Genomic DNA, 19,601 nt, shown 5'->3' with positions numbered 1-19,601 from the left:
ATTGTCATTTAAAACGTTTTTGATGGTAAAGTTAGATTTTAAGTGACAATTCTGAAAATGCCACTTTTAGAAAGTTGATATTTTTTTGTCCAACCATTTGGTGCGTGCAGCCTGTAACCTGGGTCACATGACTGGGTATAGCTGGCAGTTGGACTTTGTGCATTACTCCCAGACAGTGAAACAAAAGAGGATTGCAGAATTAGCCATTTCTCTTGGGATGAGGGCAAGTAGCTGTCACCTGCCAGACTTGCACATCACACAGGATCTGCCTCTGCACACTCAAAAAGCATTTATATACTAGGGCCCCCCCACGAGCTGGGGCAAGGGCAGACATGCAGAAAATTCCAGACACATCTGTAGGGGGTAGGCTCTAGAAGCTTCTCCCACTTCAAATGTGCACCAGGTATAAGTAGTGGATCTCCATACGCAACATTTCAGTACACTTCTTCTAGACCTGTGGAAAACTCAGAAGAAAGACCGATATGCTGCTCTGCTGCAAGAAGGACTACTCTTCAGGCCTACTATTCCCCTCTCTGAGTTGGAAGGACTGGTTCTGCATGATGAACCAAAGACCACGTGAGTGACCACAGATGGTAGTTGGCTGGCCTCCTGATCAAAGCCTCATTGACAGAAAAGACTCCAACAATCTTGAAACCGACACCTGCAATCTGCCTGCTGTTAGTGGTGCCCTACAAGTGCAGGACCCTTGGAAGTGGAGATAAAGGTGCTCTACCAACCCAGATGTTGTCTCGCCAGAACCAATGCAGTGTGACGTAAACGTGATATAGCTCTTCGCTGTGCCTTATCGGAACTGATGCAGCCTTGTTGCAAACCTGCATCACAGGCTGCTCAGCTAGTCGGAACCGATGCAGCACAATGCAGCCTCAATGCAAACTGGCCTCGCAGGTCTCACAGCTCAACAAAATGGCCACTGAGAGATGCATCCTTGACACTTCATTGACGCTGACCTCACTGCTTCTTGGGACTGCTGCTGCGTTGGGGAACGCTCCGCAACCAGGATTTGAGGTACATTTTTCAGCTGGACTAATATGGTCCCTGTATCTGGCCCACGCTCCATCATGGTTGGCCTGATAACCACAGATGGCTATTTGTGCTTTTAAGCATTACTTTCACCTGCATCTTCAAAACTTCATAACTCCGGTTCTACTATTGGGATTTGTGTTAAATAATTTATTACATTTTTCTTGTGTTGTGTTTTCATTTTATTACTGTCCATGTTCTGCATATGTACTTTAGACATTGCCTCTAAGTTAAGCCCGACTACGTTGTGCCAAGCTACCAGAAGGTTAATTACAGGTTAATTTGGGGTTTGCTTGTGTACCGACCGGAGAAGATTTGTGGTTGCTGCTTGAGTAGTGTTTCACCTCCCTCAACTAGTAATCCAGTTTCCTTCAATGTCTAATACTCTCCACCACTCACTCGGAATGTTCATGTTTTGGACTCTTCTTTTTATGCAGTGTTGCCTCTCTTACCTTTGTTGGATTCCAGGATTTGAGTGGAGATGTATTTTACGCTGTTTGTTGCTGCACTCTTCTCCTCTGCCAGTTTCTGGAGCGATGAGACAGCCTCTGTTAATTCTGTAGAACATACAAACATATAGAGTAATACTTAATCCCTGACATATGTGTACTTTTACCATCTCACTGTGAGTTGTTGTGAATATTAGTCTAGGACATGGAAATCAAAAAGGCCTGTATGTAAATGCAGATATAATTCTTTCTGTCCATGTCCATATGCAGCTTTGTGATATATGGATGATGTTCTGGTTTACTGATTGACTTAATAATGTGCTGTTTGTGTCTTCCTAGCCTACATTAGTAGCGCGTGGTAGTAATCTCAAAGGGGATTCATGTTAAAAAATGTTGTACTGGTGGGCATGTGACATTTATTGTGTAGAGGGAATCACTTCACAAGTGTATAAAACAGAAAAATACCAACTAGGTGCTTTCACACTGTACATATTATCACTAGTGTGACCCACTCTTTAACAACCGTGAAAGAATCGAGATCACCGCACAACTCTCTCTTGTGAAAGGTTACATTTGGTTCAAGCTCACAGTAAAGGACTGTTCAATCTGAATCTTAAGACAGCTGCACGTTTAAGGTTGAATCGGCTGGTGGTTAAAGCTCTCTCGGTTAATAAAAATGATGATTTATTCTGGGGGCAGGAACCGGTCATGGGTTCGACCAAAGGCACGTGGCATGCTGCAGGAATACTTTATTTGAGCCTATTAGAATCTCAATGCATTTCTTTCAGAATGCAACCCAATAATGGTGCAAATAAGTTTACAACTGTGTGTTTACACTGTTAGAATCTCTCTCTGCCCCTCTCCTCTCACCCTCAATCCCTGCTTCTCTGCCCCTCACTCTGTCACCCACCTCTCTTTCACCCTGTCTCTCTCTCATAGTTTTAGGAGGCGCATTTGCAGAGTGGTGGACAAAGGGGACATGGCCTGGTATCAGAACTCAGCAATCCTGCTGTGTTGGACTTACTGAAGGTAATAGGAGGAGTAGTTGGTCCCCAAGTACGTCCTTGGGGAACAGCTACCCCTCCTGTGACCACCAGTAGGTCCCACACTTTGGGATTGTAAGAGGTTTTCAGAGGTCATGGTCCCCTTTCCCCACCACTCTGCAAACACGCCTCCTGGCGCACTACTGGTTGGGGGATGAAGTCCACTTTACTTCTGAGGGACCTTGGGGGCAAAGAATCCTTCCTGGTACCTCCTGTAAGTCCTAAGCAGCAAATCTCCTGTGCACTGGTTGGAGGCCAAGCCCTCTTTCTCCACCACTCTGCAAACACAACTGCTAGTTAAAAAAAACATAGAAATTCACTGAAAAAAACACAGGTTTCAGGGACTTTATAGTTAGAAATTAGCATCGAAAAAAGCTTAGACATTCACCAAAAAAAACCACAGGTTTCAGGGACATTATAGTTAGAAATTAGCATTTAAAAAAAATTAGAAGTTCACTGAAAAAACCACAGGTTTCAGGGACGTTATAGGTAGAAATTAACATTTAAAAAAAACCTTAGAAATTCACTGGAAAAAACACAGAATTCAGGGACGTTATAGTTAGGTTGAGCTAACTTTGACACGTGCACCCGCAATGCACTGCTTATAACCTCACATATTACATCAGTCACGACATGGTCAGTGACATCACTGATGACATCACTGGTGAAATCTCAAATAACATCACTAATGACATCCACCACACCTCTGATACACTCACTCACACCCTTATAGAATATTTTATACATCCACTGTCACCCCCACACAACTATTCACAAACCCATTCACAGTACCATACCAGTACTTACACACCCACTCACTGATTAATTGATCTACACACACATTTACTTGTTCACCCATACTACCACTCATAGAACCACTTACTCACTAATACAGCTATTGACATACCCACTCATACAGACACACATGCGCTTACACACTGAGTGAGTCACCCGTAGAACTACTCACACACCTAGACACTCATCCATACAGTCAATCATACAGCCTTTTACTCACCCAAACAGTAACACACCCACCCACTTACTTACTCATACAAATAGTAACACATACTCACTCGGCTATACAGTCACTGACAGAAGCCTGCACTCATCCATATAGCCACTCTCACATTCCCTCACATAACATAGACATCATCAGACACCCAACCAATCACCCATGTAGCCATTCAAGTACCCACTAACACACTCATACACCCACTTAGACACCAACTTGTAGACAGAGATACACATTCACACAACCACTCTCTCACCCACCCATACATTCACTGAGACACCTAATCACTCACTTGTAAAGTAAGTCACACACCCACTGAGTCATCCATACAGTCACTTTTTCAACAATGCACCCTGGTATACATATTTAACACTCATAAATGTTTTGAAAACACTCACAGTCACTGGATAATGTCATCAGTGATGTAATTTGAGATGCCATTAGTGATGTCACTGACAATGTCATGAGTAATGTAATATGTGAGGTCATAAGCAGTGCATGCAGGGGCGTGAGTTATAGTTAGCTCAGCTAACTATAATGGTTGAATTTCTCTGGTTTCGTACAAGTGAAATGTCAGCCTAACTGTAACGGTCCTGTAACCTTTTTTTTCAGTGAAAATAAATATCTATATATAGATATAGATATGGTTATCTACATATTTATTCACTGAAAAAACATAGGTTTCAGGGACGTTATAGTCAGTTGGAGATTTCACTCGTATAAACCCATAGAAATTCGGCTGTTATAGTTAGTAGACCTAACTATAACTCGAGCCCCCGCAATGCACTGCTGATGACATCACCTATTACATCAATCATGTCTTGCTCATTGACATCACTCATGACATCACTGATGACATCTCAAATGATATCACTGATGATATTACTGATGACATCCAGTGAATGTGTGTTTCTATAAAGTATAAAAATATGTTTTATATATATATATATGTATGCCAAGGTGTATTGAAGTATGAGTGGTAGTATGAGTCTCTCAATGGATGATTTAGTAGGTGTGTGACTGACTGTATAAGTGAGTGATGAAATGTGTCTTACTGAATGCATGGGTTAGAGACTAAACTCTATGAATATCTTTATTAGTCTGTTAATGTGTAAGCGGCTGCATGGCTTGGTGAGTAGCTACATGAGTGTTTATATGGGTTATTTATTGGTTGTCTAAGTATCTGTATGGGTGTCTGAGTGTCTTTGTGGGTGGGAGGGGGTGTGTGTGACAGTGCATAGATATGTGAGTGGTTGTTTCACTGGGTGTATAGGTTCAGGAGTGCAAATGAAAACACCTGTATGGGTGGGTGAGTGTGTGTATGGGTGTGTTGGTGAGTAAATGGATGTCTCAGTGGTGCATGTGTGAGGAACTACATATATTTTACAGCAGTCTATGTGAGTGTTATAGTATATAAATTACTATATGTGAGAGTGAGTGATTGCAAGATTATCTGTATGGATGAGTGTGTGTTTCTATGAGTGATTCTTCAAGAGAGTAAGTATGTGTTAGTATATGTATAAATAAGTGGGATGTGTGTGTATGACTGTATAAGCAAAGAAATGGGTTTGTGATAGTTTCTTCGCATGACTGACCAGGTGTACGAATAACTCTTTGGGTGAGTGGCAGTGTCAGCATCTATATGGGTTTATGAGTGGATTTATCAGTGGCTGTATAGATGAATGACTGTGTGTATGAGTGACTATATGGGTTAGTGGGTGGATGTGTGTGTAGACGTATGAATCACTGAGCAGGTATGTATGTACTAACTGCTATTGGTCTGTCTATGGTTTCGATATTGGTGGTCTGTATTTTAGAGTAGGCGTTTGAAAGGTTTTGTTAGGGTATGAGGAGGTGCATCAGATGATCATGTGGATGATGTCATCAGTGATGTCATTTGGGATGTCATCAGTGATGTCACTCAGCATGTCATGAGTGATATAATATGTGACATCATCAGCAGTGCATTGCGAGGGGGGGTGAGTTATCGTAAGGTCTACTAACTATAACGGCTAAATTTCTATGGTTTTATACGAGTGAAATCTCCAACTAACTATAACGTCCCCGAAACCTAGGGTTTTTTCAGTGAATTTCTAAGGTTTTTTAAATACTAATTTCTAACTATAACGTGCCTGAAACCTGTTTTTTTCAGTGAATTTCAATGGTTTTTTAAATGCTAATTTCTAGCTATGCCTACGAAGGTAGGGCATGTGAAGAAAGAGGTCAAAAAGTACAAAAAGAAGCAAGACCAATGCAGAAAGAGGCAACAGAAGTCCAGAAAGACAAAGAAAAGTACAGGTGAAGAAGAGATGTACCGAAACAACCAACAGAGGAGCAGAAGAGACAGTGTTGCAAAATCGTCCTGTGCCCACAACTTTTTCTGATGGATACTGGTGGTAACTGACTCTGACTAACCAGGCCTAGAGTCAGTGCTATGATAAAAGACACTTAGAATACAGTGAAAACACCTACATACACTAGGGAACACTATGCGTTGGGGTACCCCTGGGAGTAGCACAACCTCCTCTGTAAGGCCCTAGTACATAATAGGGCAGGGGGATTAAAACAACCTCTAAGTCAGAGGTGCAGAAATATGCTACTTTAACTAGTAGTCAGGTTTGCAGAGTGGTGGAGAAAGGGCGTCCAACCATCGCTCAGGAATTCCGCTGCATAGGACTTACAGGAGGTAACAGGAGGGATTCTTGGCCCCCAAATTCCCTCAAGATTAAACTGGACTTCATCCCCCATCCCGTAGTCTGCCACGAGGCACGTTTGCAGAGTGGTAGAGAAAGGGGGCCATGGCCTCCGAAGATGTCTTAGCAATCCCACTGTGTGGGACTTACTGGTGGTAACAAGAGGGGTAGTTGGCCCCCAAGGACATCTTTGGGGACCAATTTCCCAAACTATTACCTCCAGTCAGTCCCACACAGCAGCATTAGTAAGTACTTGTACCAGGCCATGCCCTCTTTGCCCACCACTCTACAAACGCGCTACCTGGCACGCTCTTGGATGGGGATTGAAGTCCCCTTTACTGCTGGGGGTCCTTTTGGGGCCAACTAGCCTACCTTTTACCTGCAGTAAGCCCCATGCAGTGGGATTGGTGAGAGGTAGACAAAGGCCATGCCCCCTTTCTCCACCACCCTGCAAACGTGCCCTCTGGAACGTTTTAAGTTGGGGGAATAAGTCCCCTTAAATCCTGAGGGTCCCTAGGGGCCAACTAGCCCACCAGGTACCTCCAGTAAGCTCCACAGAGCTGCATTGCAGAGAGGTGTTAAAAGGGGCTTATGGCACTTACTAGAGGTATCTGGTGGGCTAGTTGGCCCAAAGGGGCCCTCAGGATTGAAGGGGAAATTCCCCAACTTAAAACATGCCACAGGGCGTGTTTGCACACATGTCACCTCAGGCCCCTACCCCCTGCCTTCACCCCAGGGCTTGGGGGGGCCTATGAAGCCCCCCACACATTCATAAATTATAAATTGTGTGTCCCCTGCAACTCATTATTCAAACCCCGGGGAGGTGGCAGTCCCCGGGGCAGTGTGGGGGGTTTGGGGCCCCCCTACACGTTTTTTCTCTGCCCCCAGGACCTGGCTCACACAAGGGGTTCAATACAACGAAGTGCGGGAGACCGCGCTTTGTTTTTTTAAAATGTTCTCGACCTGATTCGCGCACCCAGTGCGAATTCTGTCGATATTAAATAAAAAGCTTTTATGGGACCCCCTGACCAGGCCTAGGGGTTCAGGGTGTTTCTACCCTGCCCCCTTTTCTCGTTTTTGCATTTGTTTCTCTGTTTTATTGTGCCTCGCTTACCGAGGCACAAGAGGGCTGCCAACGCCTCCTGGTTTGGAGTGTTCACAGCCAATTTGAATAAATAAAGCTCGTGGTCGGGAGGGTCGCAGCTCTACCCCCTCCTCTCCCCCCCCCCCCTCTATATATCGAAACTTTAATTTTTTGATTTTCTCAGCAACTAAAAAAGGGTGCTTTCTGAACCAAGCACAACTTTTATGCCAAATTTGGTGTAATTCCGTTCAGCAGTTAGAGCTGTAGCCATGTCTTAAATTTCCTATGGGAAATTCATTTTTTGACCTCTTTTTTTTTTATTTCTCAGGAACTACTGAACGGATGTACACCATTTATCAAAAAGAGTTCTTTCTGACACAAGGGCTACCTCTTTGCCAAATTTGGTGTAATTCCTTTCAGCAGTTTGGGCTGTAGCCGTGTCTAAAGTTTCCTATGGAAAATAACATGGAGAAAACATGTTTTGGGACCCCCCTTTTTTCTCGGCCCCTGCTTACTGAATCACCCCGAAACTTTCAGGATAGTATCTGACCGGAGCATCCCACGAGTTTTGAAAATTTCGCAAAGATTCATCATCCGGCACCAAAGTTATTGGGAAAACAATAAACGCTTTCCTATGGAAATTAGGTCCTAACTATAACTACCTACTGGCGACCACCAGATATGTATATATCACCTTCTGGTGGTCACCAGTAAATAGTAATAGTTAGGACATAGTTTCAGTAGGAAAAGTGCTTTATCACTGGCCTATATCTTTGACGAAGTTTGACAAATTTTCTCAAAAATGTACCCTTAACAATTTCTTGGACAGTTTTAGGGTGATCCATCAAGTGGGATCTGAGAAAAGAGGGGGGGGGGTCAAAAACTTGTACTTCAATGTTTATTCCCAAAGGACCTTAGACAGCCGAGCTGCTGAACAGAATCACACCAAATTTGGCAGAAAGGTAGCTGTTGGTCCAGGGAAGTGCCTTTTTGTGATTTGGTGTAAATCTGCTCAGTAGTTGCAAAGATATGAAAAGAAATTTCCAACTGTATATATAGGGATGAGGAGGTCAGTGACATCATTAATGACATCTCAAATGAAATCATCAAGTGAGTGTAAGTTTTTTCAGAATTTATGGGTGTTAAACATATGTACTAGCCTCTGACAAAAGTTAAATTAGTATACTTGGTTTACCACTACTGAGTGATACTTCTTCTAACATATAATGTTAGTTGCTGTGTGACTGTATAGTTGTGTGTAAGTGGCTCTGTGGGTGTATAAGAGGGTCTGTGAGTAGCTGTGTGGGTGAGTGAGATGCTGTGTGAGTGAGTGTATTAGTGAGTGAGTTAGTATGTCTGTGGCTGTATGGGTGAGTGAGTGAGTGAGTGATGGTGTGAGTGGCTCTATGTGTATGTAGTCACTGTATGGGTGAGTGAGTGGGTATCTGAATGGCTATATGAGTGAGAGAGTGAGTGAGTGACTGGGTGTGTATGTGGCTGTATGGGTGAGTGAGTGACTGTTTGAGTGGGTGTTTGGTAAAGTGAGTTGATGTGCGAGTGACTGTAATGGAGAGTAAGTGAATGGCTGTATAGGTGAGCGAGCAGATGTGTGAGTACCTGTATGGATGTGTGAATGGGTGTATAAGTGGTTGTGTGAGTGCCTGTATGAATGAGCGAGGGGCTGTGTTCAGATGCAGTATAGGTCAGTGGGTAGGTGATTGAGTGGGTAGGCAGGTAAATAAGTGGTTCTGTGAGTAGCTGTATGGGTGAGTGTGTTGCTATGTGCCTGGTTGTATGGGTGAGTGACTGGTTGTATGCATGGCTATATGGGTGAGTGAATGGTTGTGTGAGTGGCTCTATGGAGGAGTGAGTGGGTATGTGAGTACTGGTATGGGTCTGTGACTGGGTATGTGAGTGGTTGTGTGAGTGTGTGAGTGGGCGTTCAAGAGGTTCTATGGGGATTGAGTGGTTTTGTGGATGATTTATTCAGTGATGTAGCTGACCATGTCATGAGTGATGTAATATGTGAGGTCATAAGCAGTACAATGAGGGAACATGTGTGATAGTTAGCTCAGGCTACTATGACTGCTGAATTTCACTGGTTTTGTTTGAGTGACATCTGAGCCTAACTATAATGTCCCTGTAACCTTTGGGGTTTTCAGTGAATTTCAAAAAATAAATAATTCTATTTCCTAGCTATAACGTCCCAGTAACCTTTAGTTTTTTAAGTGAATATCTATGGATTTGCAAATTCTATTTCCTAACTATAAGGTCACGGTAATCTTTGTTTTTTTAAGTGAATGTCTATGGTTTTTTAACTAGTAGTTGCAGTAGCATAGGAGGGAATCTGCGCTTCCAAGAACCTTCAGCATCCAAGAGGACTTCAGCCTCCAACCAGCAGCGCACCAGGAGGCGTGTTTGCAGAGTAGTAGAGAAAGGTGGCGTGGCCTCCGTATACCTGTCAGCAAATCTGCTGTGTGGGACTTACTGGAGGTAACAGGAGGCTTTCTGCCTCCCAAGTACCCTATGGAGCCAAAAGCACTTCATCCCCAAACAATCAGTGCGCCTTGAGGAACATTTGCAGAGTGGTGGAGAAAGGGGGCCTGACCTCCAACAATCTCTCAGAAATCCCACTGTGTGGGACTTACTGGAGGTAACAGCAAGTTAGTTGGCCCCCAAGGAACTACTGGAATCAAGGGGACTTAATCGCCCAACTACTATTGCGACAGGAGGCACGTTTTCTGAGTGGTGGTAAAAGAGGGCTGTGCCTCTGGTGACTTGTCATCTTTTTTTAACATTATTTATTCAGGGATGGGGACAACGTGGCCCCCCGTCTCCAGGCCAATTTGGGCCCTGGGGCGAGTCCTTTTTGAAAGGGAGAGAGGGGCTGTGCGGCCCACCTCCCCAGATGATTTCGGCCCGAGGACCCCATCCTCCAGGGGCCCTGTCATATTTATATCCTATAAAAAACACGGGAGAAGGGCCACGTGGCCCCTCTCCCCATGCAGATTTCTGCCCCTGGGACCCCATCCCGGGACCTTGACTCTCCGTTAGGGACCGCGAGGGGAGCCTCAAGGCCCTCGAGGTCCCTGCTGGCTCCCCAGCTCCTGTGTGAGCCGGCATTGCTTTGAGACCCAGGGAACTAATAAACATGTAGCTCCCTGGATCTCATAGCAATTTGTCTGTTTCCCTGCTCAGAGGGCAGGGAAACGGACAAATGCTCCCCTTTACGCAAGTGAGAGCATTTGTGAGCTCTCACTTGGTGAAAGCTAAGCTTTTGCTGTGGCTTGGCGTGAAACTGCCGCCAAGCCACAGCAAACTGAAAGGTCCCAGGGGGGGCATCCCAGGACATTTCAGAAGCTAGCCTGGTGGGTGGCTTTCCTCAGGGCCAGGTATGGCTCCTTGAGGGGGGCTGTGTGGCCCCACTCCAATGTGTACTTTAGCCCAGGGTAGGTGGTGGTCCCTGAGGCCAGGGTTTGTGATGGATGCCCTTCAATATGTTGTTATAATTTCCCCAGTGAGATGGCAGTTCTTTTTTTTAAATCTTTTTTTGTGAGACTCAGCTTTAAGTCGGGTCCCAAGATGGCTGCCAAAACTTCCTGGTTTAAGTGGTGGCAACCAATCAGATCTCAGCATGGACCCGCAAATTGCCTGTAAGAATCCACGGCCCTAGATATCTATATTTTTGCCCTTTAAAAGCTCTAAAACTACTGAACCGATTTACACCAAATCACATAAAAACGTGATCTGCGTAACCAAATTTTCCTTTCAGCTAAATTAGGAGTAATTCCATCCAGCAGTTCAGGCTGTAGTCGTGTTCAAATGTCCTGTGGCAATTAACATGGAGAAAACACATTTTGGGAGCCCCCTTTTTTTCTCCGCCCCCACTTGACAGATCTCCTCAAAACTTTCAACATTGCAATCAGACCCACTAAAGTATATGTTTAGAAAATGTTGTGAAGATTCATCAAGTGGCCTCAATGTTGTTGGCAAAACAATAAACACTCTTTCTATGGAAATTAGGCCCAAACTATAACCTACTCATGTAATATATGGGCACCTGACCAACCCCAATACTGAGTGGTGACATGTTATTAACTAGCCCCTAAACTGGTGTCAGAGATGTATACAACTCTACTATATTTAGAGCAGATATAGTATGCTAAACTCACAGTATTAACATGAGTTGGCACAATTGTCTGGAAAAAACATATTTTGATGAAAACATTACACGTAAGAATGCTTTTCTGGCTAAAATTTCTGTGAAACCTGCTTTCTCTCCACCGCCCTCATCTTCTCTCCCCCATAATCATCAGCTCTTCTCTCTCATATCTTTCCTCTCATCTTTTTCACTCTTCTCTCATTTATTCCTATCTTCTTTCTTCTGCTTGCCTCACCCCTCGCTCCTTTCCTATTAACTTTTCTCTTCTTACCTCTTTCCACAGTTCTCTCAGCTTCTCTCTTCTCTGCTTTTCTAATCCAGTATCCCCTTGTCTCTTCTCCTTTCCTCTCCCGTTTCCCTTTTCTCCCCTCTCGTGTCTTCCAAGCTTTCCTCATATCTTCTCCACTTGCATCTTCTCCTCTTGCCTCTCTTCTCTGTTCATCCGTAGTCTTTTCCTCTCGCCCACAGTGCTCTTCTCTTCTTCCACTCTTCTGATCATCACTTCTTGGGCCCTCTCCTCTCCTACCAATCCCCTCACCTTCCCCTCCCCTGCTATCCCTTCTCCTCGCCTGCTCCCCTGCTCTCCCATCCTTTCTTGTTCTATTTTTCTGAAACTTTTCTTTCTTTGTCCTTCAATAGTACAGAAGGCTTGTCTCAGTCCCCTGCCTGACCTCGGTCACTCACCATTTTGTGCCTTGAAGATTGTCATAAGGATGTCCTGGGCCTCCTTGCTGTCTGGTGGGATCGACGTGAGGGCTTGTAGAATCTGCTCCACCACCTCAGAATCTAGGGAGAAGGTGAAATATGACAAGTGTTGTATACTGGATGTGAGAACATGTCAGAAAATCGGGGGCCTTTGCATCTGCTGAGGGATCAAAGAGACCGCAAAGTGTTCACATAGGCTCCAGAAACACAGATAGATTCCAAAAAGTGAATCTTCATCCATACAGCCTCAATCTTCTAGTGAGCCAAGGGGTAACTCCTCCATGTCAACCGTATTCTTTGCTTGACTGCTGTTAAAAACGCTGCAGAGCAAAGGACTGCGTTTGTGGGCCAATATGAACACAATTTGGCACTGTCATTGTTTACTATAGACTCAGGGGCAAATTTGTGAGAGGCTTGCATAATGTTTGTACCACGCAAATTAGTACATGCGTGATGCAAGCCTCTAAGTCAGATTTATGAAGGTAAGCAAAGTCACTTTGCGTGGCCTCAAAAACTCTGGGCCCTTATTAATGAGGCCTTGCGTCAGTTTTGCGCCGCCGGTGCGTCACTTTTTGTGACGCACCAGCGGCGTAAAAAAATGCGCCTTGTTGCGCCATATTTAAAAAGTGACGCATCTAGGTAGATGCGTCACTTTTTAAACCCCTGCGCCACATTATACCTGCATCAGGTATAATGTATGCAGAGGGGGCGTTCCCCCGCAAAAAGCCTCGTGAGATTTCACTGCGTCACTTTTAGGATGCTGTTGCGTCAAAATCTTGCGCCTGCTTCACAGCAGGCGTAAGACTGACGCAAGCCCTTTCACATGGGGCTTTCCCCATGTGAAAGGACGCATTGCTGGAGTTGCGTCACTTTTGTGACCCACTCTAGCAATGCGTAACTTTTGCGCTTACAGATACGACAGAAATACTGACGTATCTGTAAGTCCTTGCGACATGATGCGTCATACATTAAATATGACGCATCATTGGTGTCGCAAGGAGTGCGCAGTGAAAAGTGACGCATCGCTGGTTTCACGCAGCGATGCGTCACTTTTCATAAATGAGGCCCCTGGAGTAAGGCACTGAAGCACAATTCGCTGTTTTGCCTCACTCTGCACAAGGGAGGTGTTCGTTCCATGGGCTTTGCAGAGGGTGTTACCATGCAACTCTCATGGTTTCTGACAGATTTCTAGATTTATAAGTACTTGTAAAGCTGAGAATGTGCCTACATATTATGCCTCTCCAGGTGAGATGTAAAGAGGAGAACTATCTTAATTTTTCCTCACTTTATCCTCTCTCTATGTGTTCTGCATTTTATAGCACACATAGAAAGAGGAAAAAACCTCTCAGGATTGTTCTTGCACAGGAAGGTGTCCCTTCTTGCACAAAAGCAATCCTGCATGCAACAGAAGCACTCGCACCTTCATGCAAGGGTGCCTGCGTTGGCGCTGCCAAAACAGTGCAATCGCAAGGGGAAAAGACAGGAATGCTATGTATTGGATAAATACAGTGAATTCCTTCCCTCTCTCAGTGATGGAGGGCTGCATAGCGCTGCCCTGCGCCACTTATTTCATAAATATGCCCCTTAAGGTCTAGAAAAGTGCTGGTACTGCCCACACATATAACTGAAGGCTCTCTTGAGAAGTCCTGTGACTGTCCGCTTAAAGGCACAGAATGCTTGATTCGCTGTGTTGATACTGTGCAGAAGCCCTGGCAGAAGCCCTGATGAGAAACCACATTGTGAAGGGTTGAGACTGTCCGTTTACCAATCCAGAAGACATGATGAGAAATGTTGACACTGTCCATGTAAAGATACCGAAGCTCAATCCAAGAGTGTTAGATCAGTCCACCGGAAGGTACCGGAAACCCTACAGTAAAATGCTGGAAGTGTCCACTTAATGCTATAGATGCCTCCTTTGGAAGCATTGGCACTGTCCACTTAAAGGTACACAAAGCCCTTATGCAAAGTGTTCCTACTGTCCACTGAAAGGTAGAGAGTGCCCGAATTGATGTGTTGGTTCTGCCCATTGCAGGGACCCAACTGAAAACTGTTGCTACTGTCCTTTTAAATGTACAGCAGCCCTAAGGCAAAGTATCTGTACTGTGCAATTAAAAGTATTAAAGCCTTGATATGAAATGCTGGTATTGTCCAGTTGAAGGTACAAAATCCTCACTGAGAATTTTTGGTACTGTCTTCTTAAAAAGATGGCGGTACAAAAGGGGGGGAGATGGACGGAGCATCTGAACCATCATCCCCTTTTGTATCGCTTTGTTCGCCCTAAGTTGGCAGGGTATGCTCAGACGTGAGTACCTTGCTCACTTTGCCGCTGGATTCAAGCTAGCCTGGCTGATGACGGCTATGATGCCAGAAACTGGTCCCAGGATGCTTGTTTCCGGTCCGGGGAAGACATGGTTTTGGCAGTTCGGGCTGGACTGTTCCCATGAGGCACAGGGTCAGACTGATTTGCATATGGCCATGTCTGAACTGAGGTGGCGGAGTGAGCTAAAGAATGGTGATGGATTAAACCCAGATCAGTTGACTGGGGGTGAGTGTTTGATTTGCTCAAACGCTCTGTCCATCATCCGCTTTTGTATCGCCGTCTTAAAAAGATGGAGCCCAGCTGAGAAGCCCTGATGAGTTGTGCTTCCTCATGTATTACTATAGACATGGTTTCTGGTAATGTGCTCTCTGATGGATGGGCTGGCGCCGACGGATTCCTTACACAAACCTCCAGGTGCAGACTAGATCCTGAAAGTTGAGGAGGAAAGTTGGCCTGAGGCAGACCCTGTAGAGAGGCCCTGAAAGGGAAGATGAAGAAGAGCTCTTGGATCTCTCCTGCTTCATATGATGGCTAAAGGCAGACTTCTTAAAATGAATGTGGCAATGTTCCTGACCCCTGGATCTCCACGGTGAGCTCAACTTAGATTTCCCGATAGATGCCTGCAGAACTTCACCTCACTTTCCATTCTAGCCTTTGAATGCATAGGGGTAGTCAACTCCCATGACGTGTCAGCATCTGATTGACCCAAGCACCAACGGTGCTCCATCTGCGGGTCAGGGACTTACATCTGCTTCCTGCAAGTACTGTAGTGCTTATATTCTTACACCACCGAGGAGAAGATGCCCCAAAATTCCAAATTTTTAATTAAAAACAGTGAATCAAAAACAAAAAAGAGGACGTCAATGAAGTAGACGAGGTGGTTCCACTCCATAACATTGTATAGCCCCACCTGGTGATGGTGAATGAATTTACAGATACAAAATTCCAGATCCAGTCTGTCACCAGGAGAGGGTTCATGTAAGGAGTCTGCAGGCTCACCAAACATTAGAATATGTTGTCTACAACTTGAGCAAATAGGGCACTATTTAGGTTTTAAATGCAAACCAAACTTTTTTTTGTCAGTAAAGACAATCCACCTTTCTCCGACAGTCAATGTACATTTCTTGTGTAAAGGTATTCTTCTTTGCTTACCAGTTATTTGCTCACTGATGACCTCCTGTGGAGGAAACAAGAGAGATTTATTACAATCTGCAATCTACATAATTCACTAGGTTTTATTTTAAGCTCAATCATACAGTATATGGACCCAGCGGCTCTCAAGGTAAATAACAGGCCAGAAAGTTCCCTGCATAAGATGGGATATAATGCTGAAAGTTCCTCTGCCCATATGCAGGAGCACTTTTTCTGAATTTACACACTGGCACACTAACAACTCTGACTACATTGTTTTTAAATATTTGTATTTAAACAAAAATTAAAACCATATTTCCTGACACATGAGAGTTATTCTTCCAGTGCATGTTTATTTCTTGCTATGAAAAAAGCATGGAGGACATTGGGTCCGAAGCCACACCCTAAACAGTCATGTGCTCCACTCAATGCCCATGATTGCCGGGTGGGGGGGGAGTTTCAGAAGGGAGGGGGCGTCACTTCCCGCGTAGCCTTTCTGCTAAATCTAGGACAATCCACAATAATAAACATTAAACATTCACTGCAATATTTAAAGTAGGCGAATCTCGATGACTTTAATAATTCCAAATTCTAAAGAGGTCTCAGCAGCAAATATTTATCTAACTTGGGGGCATATTAGCAAGGGCAATATCGCCGCTTTAGCAGGACTTTTTTCCCGCTGAAGCGGCGATATTTTTATCGCCCTATCAGCAAGCTGTCGCTAACAGCAGTTAGCAACAGCTTTTAGGCGATAGCGACCGGTTTGGGGCCCGCTTTGCATGTCAGCGATATTTATCCCTAATAACATGTAAAGTGGGCGTACCCAAACTGTTAACGACTGAAAGCAGTCGCTAACACAGCTATCGCCTATTAGCAATGCAGGCTTAGCGATAAAAAAAGTCACGCTAAGCGCATTTATCACTAGAATCTAACGCCTGCTGATAGGATGACTTACCTGTGTATTCAATGGGAGGTAGATTGTCAGGTTAAGCCCCCATTGGCGTTAATGTGTGAATGTCGCTGGATTTCTAGCGATATTCACGCATTTCGCCGCTATCGCTGGATATTGTAGCAAATTGGAGAAAAACGTTGCTAATAGCATGTTTTCTCCGCTAACATATCCAGCGATAGGCAGCGATAAAAAAAACACGCTTAGCGCATTTTGCAATCAATATCGCAATTCCTTGCTAATATGCCCCTTTGTTCTTTCTACTCTCCACTGCCCATATTTACAAAAACTTTGCACTGACAAAAACTTCTGCAAACGCTTCAAGGGCACTAACTTTTAAATGCAAAGGTCTTTAGCCCTGAACCCTGCCCATTTCTACGCACACATAGCATATCTCACTGCTTTGTCCCACTTTGCTTCAAGGAGCGTTACTTGGGTGTCCCTTGAGTGCATCTGCATAAACGTCCATAGTTTCTCACACAAAGTCCACTCTACAAGGACAGCCAGACCAGGCTTTGCGACAAAAACCATTGCCTCCTTGAAGCAGGTGCAAGGAAGGAGTATTTTTATCTCGCCAAACATTCCACATACTGCACTCCAGAGCACACATTCAGTGTATGGACTCTTACAGAGTTTGTCTAGGCATAGAGTTTTGTACTGAAAGGGCATATTTCCAGTACAGACTCCTACACAAGACACACCTCTGCACCACAGTACACAGGTTTTGCACGTCGCTAGGAAGCTGTAGATGCATCAAGGTCTAAGTCACAATTAGCAGTCTGTTAAAAAGAATTCACAAAACAAGGCTGCAGGTTCGAGTGCACACAGGAATGGGAATAAAGCTACCAAGCCATCTAGATGTGAGCCAGTAACACCACTAACTTGCCTTAGTTTGACTCCACACAATGCACCAAACTCACATGCTATGACAGCTCAGTAGGACTGTGTGCCATATTGGCCCAATCCAAAAAAGGATTCGAACAGAGGCATGTTGTATTCTATGGTAGTTGAAGCCTCACAGGCACTGAAAGGGCATATTAACAACCAAAAGACTGCCTAACCTTAGGGCGGCCCTGCGAACACTATTGTGTCTTTCTATTACCCTCACAACACTCTTCAGGAATCCAGGCTGCATACCCGCTCAGCTAGTCTGGTGCCACGAACCCTGTGCAACCCAAGTCAACGCCACGTGGTGGTAGGCCTCCGATGGCCCCAAGGCCTCGGGTGCCACTAACCCTGTGCAACGAAAGTCAGCGCCACATGGTGGTAGGCCTGTGATGGCCGCAAGGCCTCAGGTGCCACTAACCCTGTGTTCAATATTTCATGGGCCCTTTATGATAGAGCACCGTGGAGCGTCCGTCATCCAGTCACCACCGGCAGAGGGGAATGCTACGTCATCGGCCCCTTATATTTGCATGGTCACATGGCCTGTGATGCCTGTGTCGGATGGGTGTAGTGTGTGTGCAAACCTGCCCTCAGGGACTGGCCGTGACATGTTGACAACTAGACCAGTGACCTGCACAATACCAGCGTGTACGCTTGCGACAGGTAGCTATGTGGGCCCCCCCTTGGAATGAAAGCGGAGTGGTCTGGCCTGTCATAAGCCATGCCAGTGCAGGGCTTGCACCTATGACTCTGGGGCTCTGGGCGTGGTTCAGTTTATGTCCGGACCAGGAAGTGACTAATGCATGTGTCCCTGTTGCAGTGTCACTGTCCCTACATTCGTCCACACATACATACATGGATGATGAAAGACATGACACAGCAGTGTGTTCCTGGATGTTTATTGCACATCCAGTGGAGTTCTGCAGCTGGAGAGGTGCAGTGCCATGCCAAGCACACTACACAATATGGGCCCGTGGACAGCCAGCCAGAGTCCATCCGGGGATGCCAAGCACTGCGGAAGAAGAAGGGTACAGTCCACAGTCTGGTCGCTGTGTCATTGTTCATCAAACAGGATATGGCAGTCCATAATGATGTTATGGAGGGCTTGGGTGTCGATGCTGGGGTTGTTCTCCTCGTTATCAGTGAAGAGTGGCTGGGACTGCTGTGCAGGGGGTGATGACGGTGCCCCTGCAATGTGAAGAGGAGATGGTGTATTACAATGTGTCCACGTGTATGTGGCCGCATGGAACATGCTTACATACAGACAGCATAGCAATGTACAGTGACAGTGTAGATCAGGGCCATTACCCAGAGTAATTGTGGGTGTGCACTGTGCTCTGCTTGATTGTGCATGTGTGCCATTGTGGGCCTCTCCACCCGTCCCCCCAGTACCTGTTGGTCTCCACACTGATGACTGTCGACACCAGCTCCTCCATGTCATCCAGCACAAGCTCCATCGATGCCCGACGGCATTCACCTTGTCCAGAATGCCCCGCCATACCCCATTTTTGGTGCCCAATGACACGTTGGAGGTGACAAAAAGTTGTTGATGGTGTTCCATCATCTCCGGGATCAGGATCCTGTTTTCCTGCGAACTGAATTTTGTCTTCCTCTTCTTCTTGTCCTTGCTCTTCCCTGTCCCCGAGGTCCCAGGCTGATCGTCCGGGGTGCTTGTGGTGTTGCGCTCGTCCTCTGCGCCTGCTCTGGCTGCCTCCATGCTGCTTGGGTGTTGGTCAGTTTCCGTTTGTGTGTTTTTTCTACTTTTATAGTGATTTTTCCCACCTGCCATGTGTGTATTGCAGGCCTGGCGCTGCATATTGCTGATTTCCTCATCGTGCTTTGGCCCATCGCATTTTTGTTCGAGTTGAGGTTTGTGTTTTCATCTCGGTCGAGGTGGTTGTATCGCGGACATAGGCTACGGTTTTGGCGGACTAAAGCATGGTACCGATATGCTGTGAATTCCACGTTAACACAGGGTTATGTTCCCGTGATGGGTTGCATTGCGTAAAGGTGCTTTAGCATTTTCTGGTGATGTTTAGCACACATTCTTGTGAATATACTCCAAGAGTATTTATTTCGATGGCATTAACACCTGGCTTACTGTAAACTGACTTGTTTTAACAGCTC

The 19,601-nt window shown here is 45.3% G+C and overlaps 1 protein-coding gene across 1 annotated transcript in view; it reads right to left on the bottom strand.

Annotated features, from left to right (window-relative positions):
* LOC147729340 (astacin-like metalloendopeptidase) overlaps positions 1 to 19,601 on the bottom strand; it is a 173,144-nt gene that overhangs the window by 138,185 nt on the left and 15,358 nt on the right. The window contains exons 2-4 of the mRNA XM_086959830.1: positions 15,662 to 15,686; positions 12,169 to 12,270; positions 1,494 to 1,607 (exon numbers count right to left, since the gene is read on the bottom strand). Coding sequence (XP_086815956.1) covers positions 1,494 to 1,607; positions 12,169 to 12,270; positions 15,662 to 15,686 — 241 coding nt within the window. The remainder of the gene's footprint in view (positions 1 to 1,493; positions 1,608 to 12,168; positions 12,271 to 15,661; positions 15,687 to 19,601) is intronic.

The sequence above is a fragment of the Lissotriton vulgaris genome, chromosome 2_2, assembly GCF_964263255.1.
Source record: "Lissotriton vulgaris chromosome 2_2, aLisVul1.2, whole genome shotgun sequence".
In the NCBI taxonomy this organism is placed as follows: domain Eukaryota; kingdom Metazoa; phylum Chordata; class Amphibia; order Caudata; family Salamandridae; genus Lissotriton; species Lissotriton vulgaris.
This window is presented reverse-complemented; position numbering and strand designations above follow the sequence as displayed.